At 42.6% G+C, this 8577-nt stretch overlaps 1 protein-coding gene across 2 annotated transcripts; it reads left to right on the top strand.

Annotated features, from left to right (window-relative positions):
• Window positions 1–929: 929 nt before the first annotated feature.
• On the top strand, window positions 930–7637 carry STARD4 (StAR related lipid transfer domain containing 4). 2 transcript variants are annotated; one of them, XM_027712612.2, is made up of 5 exons: window positions 930–1269; window positions 3785–3834; window positions 4932–5058; window positions 6150–6264; window positions 6824–7637. In XM_027712612.2, exons 1-5 carry the CDS (start codon window positions 1165–1167, stop codon window positions 7048–7050), a joined length of 624 nt encoding a protein of 207 aa, XP_027568413.2. In that variant the 5' UTR covers window positions 930–1164; the 3' UTR covers window positions 7051–7637. The 2 variants fall into 2 exon arrangements, with proteins under 2 accessions (XP_027568413.2, XP_027568415.2); XM_027712614.2 differs by lacking the exon at window positions 930–1269 and adding an exon at window positions 1276–1470.
• Window positions 7638–8577: the final 940 nt, after the last annotated feature.

Below are 8577 nucleotides of genomic sequence, written 5' to 3'. Positions count from 1 at the left end.
AACTTTCAATCATTTGGGACCTCCCTAGTGAGCCAGAACTGTTGGTAAATGATGGAGAGCGGTTTGGCGAGCTCTTTATCACCCTAGGATGGAGCCCATCTGGTCCCATAGACTTGCAAGGACTCAGCATGTTGCTAACTGTTTCCTCCTGGATTACAGGGGAGCATCATGTCCAGTGTATAAATTGGGGGAAGTTGACTGGAAGGGGCCAATCTGCATTGGGAAGAGGGGTCTGGCATCGGTCAGTGGGTGGTGAACGATTGTATTGTGCATCACTTGTGGGTTTTTTCCCCTTATAATACTTTCATTTACCATTATTACTGCATTTTTACTTCATTTTCAATTGTCCAAACTGTTCTTATCTCAAACTAAAACTTCTATTTTGATTCTCCTCCTCATTCCATCGGGACTGGGGGAGTGGGTGGGGTTGGGAGATGGAGGTTTGAGCGGGCGACTGAGTGGTGCTTAATTTCCACGACACAAGGCGATTCTACCGACAAGTAATTTATCTTTCGAACACCCGGGGACATCAGTACGGATCGACAGCGACAGGTACACATGAGCAGCGCAGCCCTGGCTGGGGCCGTACCGCGTTGTCACCGCAGATGACGGAGGCAGCTCGGCGCTATCAGGACGGCAGCGGGTGTCCCCACGCCCATCCCGGGGCCAGGCGTGTCCCCGCCGCTCCATCACTCCACTCGTTCCACCTCCAATCGCGACCTGTGACGACGCGGCCGCGACACGTCGGGAGGTCGCGTGACGCACGCGGGGGGTGGACGGGGATGACGGAGGCCCTGCACGCGCGCACGACGGGCGGACCGCGCCGCCATTGGTCGCGCGGGGCTCCGACCGAGCTCTGATTGGCTGCCCGTCATCGCGCGGCAGGGCGGGGCGCGGCCGCGGGAGCGCGCGGGGCTGGGAGCGCGTGGCGGGAGCGCGCCCGGCCCGCATTCCCCAGGGCCCTCCGGAAAGGGTCCAGGGCTCCAGTGCCTCACGGTGACTCTCCGCCGGTGCCCCTGACAAGCGGGGAGATGCGCGGCGGTGGTTTCTGCGTCCTTTGCTTGGAGCGCGCGGGCTCGGATGCCCCGTGCTGGTGTCGGCATCCCTGATCCCGCTGCCTTGTTCCTGGCGTGTGTGTAATTGGGCATCTTTGTTGGGAAGCAGATGGATCCGCTGCCGAATCCGTCCCCCCTGGCCACGAGGCTGCGGAACACGCTTGTGCGCTACCACGGCATTGCGGACGGAGAGTGGAGGGTGGCCAAGAAAACCGTGAGTGCTCACCCTGGGCAGCTTTCCTGGTCCGTGATCCCGGGGAAGCTGTTGTGGATCACTCTTACGGCGGAAAGAGCCTATTGTGTGTGAAAATCTTGTCCAGTTCCTGCGGGACTTTTGGTGAGACAGGGGCTGTGAAACCTCCCTTCTAGGATAGAGCATCTCTAGATGGCTTGTTACCGATGTTACCGTAAATCGGTAAGAAACCTCCAGGACTCAGTTTGTGAGCATTAGTGGTCAGGCATGCTTTCATTTTCAGCGCTGGACACACAGGAGGATCGCTCCTCTAATCATATGTGTCCCCTTCTCGGCTCAGCGTGCTAATATTTACTTAAAATTTTACATATTCAGCAAATGTCTTACATGTTCACTCCCTTTCTTATAAAGTTTATACGTATGTTAATCCTGAGAAGTTCTTCGGTCCTTATTTGGTTACTAGGGGGTCTTCCGGTGGTCTCCTGGAGGTCTCTGGTGGTCGTCTGGAGCTTGAACTTTACTTGAACTTGTCTGTTGAGCAGCGTATTTACAGCTGATTATAGAGCGTCTTTGTTCAGCATCTCTTATCCAAAAACTGGCTACTTACGTTTCCACTACTTTAACTAAAGCATTCAGAAACTTGCTTATTCCGCAACTACCTGAACAGAAACTTACATTGTAAAGGCCGATAGAAAATGACTGAACAATGGAGAATTGCTGCTCTCAGGCTGAGTGTGTTTTTATGGTTGCAGACATACTCTTGTCATTCCTTCTACCCATTTTCAGGGAAGTGTCTCACAGAAGGACCCTGTCTGGGTAGGATTATAGGCTTGATTTAAAGCAAAATGTGAAATAGCATTGGTAGTGCTGCAAGAGGCTCCTCGGGTGTACTTCCAACAAACCAGCCACAGCCTGTAGGTGGGATATGCCAGCCTCTTGAACGTTTTTCTCAATAGTGCTTGAACCCATCCATCAGACTTCAGTTTCCAAATGCCTTCCTCTTAAGAAGTGAGGTAATTCTCAATTCTTTTTCTCATATTGCTTCACATTTTTGTTGCCTTCAGAGCCCCTACATTATGCTAAGTTTCCTAAAATGAAAGGGAATGTAGTTCCTGCTTTCTCCAAGCAGTTTGCCATGCTCTTCTTTTGAGCTGCCTGGATTTTTATGAGTCCTGCTTCAACAAGCTAAATAGACTCTGCTGGTGCATCAGTTCTAGGCTACGTGAAGTTGTTAGTCCCATCCTGCATAGAAGGTAGAAATGTATTTGGGTATCTCAGTGTATCAATGTGGTAGACTAATGTGGTAAATTTCTATCTTTGCCCTTTGGTTACCTTGTTTTGAGTGGGACTTACATTTATTTTTTTTTTTCCTTCATGAGCAGACATTGATAGGATAGAGTCAAGTGGTCCAAATATAGCTTGATTATTTGCAAAATTAACAAATTCACTGTCTTGAAAGGGAGGAACAGAGCATCCAAGCCTTTCAGTGTTCCAATACACCTATACCTCCTCTGCTCTACTAAGTATTAAGGCTGTTGTATTCCAGTGTTGTTATGTCATTTACTATTGTATTCCTGTAGGAAGTAACCTGCATCTCAGTGTTTCAAATCATATTACTCCCCAGATTTTACCCCCATAAAATTTCTAGTTTGACTTTCTTTTTCCCTCCTTCTCTGTCTCTTCCTCCCTCTCTTTTTCCTCTCTTTCTTCCCTCCCTTCTTTTCAGTTTGGTACTGTGCCTGTAAAAGACATTCAGAGCTTTACCAATAACCAGGGAGATGTGTTTTGCTCCAGAATATCTTAAATAGTTCTGGATGAAGTACTTAACAGTGCTGTTCTTTAGGACATTTAGTTCTTTGTGCTTATATAATCATGACTCCAAATAAAGCAGTACCATATGGTACTGTCTTTAACACCAAAATTTAGAGATGTTGTACAGAGGCTCCATTTAATAGTTGTACAGAGGCTCCATTTAATCAGAAGATGCTAGTTTCGTTATTTTCCTTGTGTATCTTTAAAATAAATAGACTAGTGCTTGCAAGAGACTTTTAGTGAGGCATTTAGCATAGAAGGGTAACTTAAGCTTCCCCTTCTGCCACTGTCAGCACCTCCTGCACACATCTGTTTGGTCATATGTTGCAGGAACGCAACCAGAAGTTGTGTGGTCTTCCTGTCCAAGTAGCATCCAGATAATGGCTTTCCAGTTACCTTTTAGCTGTAAGGCTTTGCCTGGTAATGTGGTTTCGTCATTCTGTGTGTTTTCATAGCAAACTGGCTTGGCCGACCAAGCCCTATTTCTATGCAGATTTTTAGCATTTTACACTGAGGAAGGCAATTGTCTGACTTTTTTTTTGAAAGAATAGAATATTACAAGAGATATCTGAAACATCTCCCAGGTGCCCCAGTCAATAAGACTTTGGGGTGAACCATAGTTAGTGGTAAAATTGGTTGCTTGAAGGAAAATTGAAGCATTTTCTGGACATCTTATAATTGTATATAAGTGACAATTAACATCATATCTTATATTTTCTTTCAGAAAGATGCAACTGTGTGGCGTAAACCATCAGAAGAATTCAGTGGATACCTGTAAGTTTGCCTGCAGAGCAGATGATTTTTTAAGGTTCCACAGATGCACTTTATAGAATTTAAAAACTAAGATTGTGAATTCTACAGCCCTCAGCTACAGAGATTCTCCAGAGTAGAAGCTAAATGGATTATCTGTTGTACCTAAATTATTTCTTTGCAGTGTTACACTTTGATGTGCTGCATGGTATTTATACAACAGACAGTGAAATCTGTGGAACACATCATAAAACTCCCATTGGCTGAAGTGGGCAACAGCATCTGCCCAGAAACGATGGCCTGCCTGCGATAGAGTAAAATATCAAGTGTTTAGCTGTGGAAAGAGGTGTGACACAAATGCCCTTCCTGTGTGAGTTTCTGTCTCTGGGTTCTCTTGGTGTCTGTAGGTTTAGGCTATGGACTGTTTAGAGAAACAGTTACTAGAAAATGCTACTCTGAAGAAACAAAAAGTCATGTGAAAAGGTAGTGTTTGACTAGTTATCTGCAGTAAATAAGAACATCTTAGTTAACACAAAGTATTTTGAAAATAATGGTCCTGGTGGATTTTTCACCTTCAGGAACTGGAGGCCCAGTAACTCGAGTAAACAAAAATTCTAGAAAGACCTGATAACAAATGGATGTTCTGTAATGTCTGTACCGAATTATTTTATTTGATACTTTTATATGCCACTAAAGCATAATATAGTTTCTCATTAGCTTGCTTTTACTGCTGTTTCTTCTTCTTTATGACAAATATTGTTCCCATTGTATTACTGATCTTATTTTTTCCTTTTTAGTTTTACTTGTCCCTGGTGAATTCCCTTGCCAGCCCAACAGGAGGAGCAGAATAACAAGTTATTAGAGAGATAAACAGGTTAATTTTTATCTAAGGAAGGATTTTGCCATTTAAAAATATTTGCAGAAAAAAAGACAAGGTTTCTCAGAATAACATGTATTGCAGAGAAGAATAGATGCACCCATAGGTCTTCTTCTGTGCTGTTTTTCTGATTCAGTTGTCCACTGTCTGTACCTCCAGGTACACTAACATGTAATTTTACTGCTGCAAATTAATAGGATATAAAAAATTTCTCACTGTTAAATGTAAACATATATTTCTCTAGCTACAAAGCTCAAGGAGTGGTGGAAGATGTTGCTAACAGAATAGTGGATCATATTCGCCCTGGACCTTACAGGCTAGACTGGGACAGCTTAATGACTTCAATGGACATCTTGGAAACATTTGAAGAGGTGAAGACTTGTCTAGATTCTTAAAGGAGATGTGTATAGATGAATATGTGAATTTAACAGTACAGCAGAGGAGTAATTCCTACAAATAGTAACATATTTCATTCTGCATGAGGCACTGTGCATACATGCTGTGTGTGACCTCAGATGAGGCTTTCTGGCAGCACAGTCCCAATCTGAAGCTTGACGTGCATCTTTCCATCAGTGCTAAAAATAGTCAATCACAATTCTCTTGGACCTGGGAACTCTGATAAAATTCACATATGAAGAGCTACAGTATGATATTGTATATGCCAAAGCCTTTTCTTGCAGCTTTCTTCCATTCCACAAACAATAATAATCACACTTATGGAAGCTGCATCCTCTTCCTCTTTCTGAAAGGCTGACCTGTGTAGTATGGCTTCATGCTGAGATACAAAACAGTTCAAACTGAGAGTCAGGACTAAATAAAGGAAGGTAGGTTTGAAGTTGATTACAGAAGAGCTGGTAGCATTTCTTTCGTTACTGCAGACATTCAGTATCACTTCAAACCCCCTCTGGATATCTGGCTTGAACATGGATTGTCTTTTGCTCTGTTTCTTTAGGAAGATTTATATGACAAGGTATTTTTGCTAATTATTCCCTAAAATCTATGCAAATTCTAGTATCTTGTAAGAAAGCCTGTTTTGAGGAATTGTTCACATTCCATTTTATTTTTCACTTGGTAAATTAAAAGTATTTGACTGGAGCATCTTAGTAGCAAGAGAGTCCTCTTTCAATGTGTTCACGGTCCTTTCAGACTTCCTAAGTAATAGTGACATAAGAGCCACATGACTCTCAGTTCCCAGGCATGGCACAGTTCTCTAGTTTTAGACCTTTAAACCCTTATGGTGCCAGACATTTTCTGCTCTTGGCTGTAGACTAAAAGTCCTCACAACTTCCAGCATTTAGATTGAAAATGGCACAGCCATTCAGACTTCACTGAATTTGTTTGCACAGCGTAGTTGACAGAGGCTGTGACCTTTGTGAGAAATGCTAGCTGCCTACAAGCATAAATTTCCCTGTATTCATTATATTTTTGTTTTCTCACTCTCTTTATTCTGTCACTCAACCAGAACTGCTGTGTGATGCGCTATACAACTGCTGGTCAGCTCTGGAACATCATAGCACCAAGGGAGTTTGTTGATTTCTCTTACACCACAAGCTATGGAGATGGGCTTCTAACATGTGGTAAGCCACCTCCTACCTCTGCTTAATTCTTATTTTTCAACAGCTGCTTGGCTTAAGATTTGGTTCAAATGCAGTTTCGTTCTGCAGTAAACATTCCAAAAATGGTGTAAGATTGTCTCCAACAAATAAATTCAAGGTATTTTAACAATTTCAAAGGTATTTTAATGTTTTACATACTTAAAGGAGCGTACACGTTACTGGCTTGCCTGTGTGCCAGGTTTCATTTATGTCAACAGTGGGATAGGAGTGGGAGAGACAAGTTGAGTCCTCCGACTCAGAGCAAACTGGGAGGAGCAGCAACTGGCTTCTAGTAAATGGGAGGAAGGTCTTTTTAATATCTGAATTTTTGCTCATCATGGTCTCCATGCTGTGTTGTGGAGTTTGGATGAAGAGCAACTTTCATTCATGAAAGTACCCAGAAACTTGAAATATGTCTGTCCCTTCTACTACATTCCTGAAGAAGAAGCAGCTTGTATATTTCAAATTTACTGCACCTGTATTTTTTTATTTGTGTTATATTAATTTATCTGTTTGTTTGTTTGTTTATTTTCTTTGATAGGTATAAGCCTCGACTACAAGGAGGTGAGGCCTAACTTTGTGCGTGGATTCAATCACCCTTGCGGCTGGTTCTGCGTCCCCCTCAAGGATTGTCCCAGCCACAGCCTTTTGACAGGCTACATTCAGACTGAACTGCGGGGGATGCTGCCACAATCTGCAGTAGACACTGCCATGTCCAGTACCTTGGCCAATTTCTACTCTGACCTCAAAAAGGCACTCAGATCGTAGACAAACAGTGACTTAAAAGCCTGTGCATTCCTTGCAATCAGTTTATTATTATTTAGTTTTTGAGGTGATCCTTAGCATACATTTCCAATGCAAGATTCTTTCTGCTGCTCAGCACTCTGCAGCTGTGTGAGAAATATCCTGAATCCATAAACCCCCGGCTTCCTCAGTAGAAAACACAAGATGCGTGTGTGCTCTTGAAAAGTGCAGCATGAACTCAGCTCTATCCAACAGTATAGGTGACCAAGTGCTCAGGATTTTGCTGGTGCAGGTTGCTGTATCAGCAGCATCTTATTGAAGATGTAATTTTGTTATATATATAGATAGATATAGATATTAACATTTTCAGTTTGTTTAGTTTGTACAGCTGCATCTGTATTTTTTTAATTTTATTTGATTTGTTGTAAGAATATTATATAGCTAAGTTGTTAAATGATACTATTCATAAGAAAGCTCTTTGCACTTGTTAGCAAAAATAAGTGTTCATTGTTGGCATTGATGTTGTAACTGTAACTTACTGTTGTGTATAATAGTCTGAGTGCGTAGATAAAGAAATGCCCTTACAGCTGATCCAAAGCTCATTTAAGTCATCAGTTGTCTTTCCATAGTTTTTTTGTGGGCTTTTAATCACACAGTTGTCAAAATAACAAACTTCCAGTGGATCTTCAGTGATACCCTGCACTTCTAAAGAATTTTTTACTTAAATTTGCATGCAACTGTTCGTGTGTGTGTGTGTGTGTGTGTGTGTGTGTGTGTGTGTGTGTGTGTGGGTGGGTGGGTTTGGTTTTGGGGCTATGTGTGTGTGTGTGTTTCTTCCTTAACTGAAAAACCTGTTTTTTTCAGAATTTTTTAAGCAACAGAAAGAGCCAGTCATTTTTTTGACGTATGGGCCTTGCTGTAGCCAGCACAGACTGATAGCAGGCTGGTGCTGTGGAGTGTTCTGTGGTATTACCCCTAGATTACTCTTTGCAATAAATGAAATTAACATCTTAAAATGTGAGCAACTGAAGGCCAAAGCTCAAGCTGCAGAATTGCTCAGATGTGCTAAAGGGTGGAGGGCCCTTTCTTAAGGTCCAAATTTTTCAGGATATTCAGCAACCTAGTCATTCTGACAGGTACATAGGAGGGGCATTCAAAAGATTACTCTGTGCTGCTAGGAACCTGAAATCTCTTTAAAACCCAAGATTAGGCTTTTAATGTTGGTATGTGTCGTGCTCAGGTGAGATTTTAATTATCCCTGTGCTTCACCAGTGCTCACAGGAGTGAGTTTAACTGTGTAGTAGTTAGGGAAGGTACCTTGAAGCCCTGATATTTTGGAGCCAGTTGTATGCACATAATCCAAGGACTGGTAATGAACTCTAAGAAAAAAAAAAATTGAGATGAAAATTTTTCCCCTGCAACATTGGCTTTTTTGACACTGGCCACTGTAGCTGAACTCTGAACAGTGAGGACTTTTCTTTCTCATTGCTCAGGCAAAAAGAGGTAGAAAAAACATGATACCAAATACAGTGAGGGCTTTTCCAACGTGCT

The sequence above is a fragment of the Pipra filicauda genome, unplaced genomic scaffold (genome assembly GCF_003945595.2).
Source record: "Pipra filicauda isolate LSUMZ 115617 unplaced genomic scaffold, ASM394559v2 scaffold108_size2327098_pilon, whole genome shotgun sequence".
Taxonomy (NCBI): Eukaryota; Metazoa; Chordata; class Aves; order Passeriformes; family Pipridae; genus Pipra; species Pipra filicauda.
The sequence above is the reverse complement of the archived record's forward strand: the minus strand, read 5'-3'. Positions and strand labels throughout refer to the sequence as shown.

Coding starts and splice junctions, on each gene's coding strand:
- STARD4 (XM_027712612.2), top strand. CDS start 1,165: ATGGATCCGCTGCCGAATCCGTCCCCCCTGGCCACGAGGCTGCGGAAC. Junction 3,835..4,931: donor GAAGAATTCAGTGGATACCT/GTAAGTTTGCCT, acceptor ATATTTCTCTAG/CTACAAAGCTCAAGGAGTGG. Junction 6,265..6,823: donor AGATGGGCTTCTAACATGTG/GTAAGCCACCTC, acceptor TTTCTTTGATAG/GTATAAGCCTCGACTACAAG.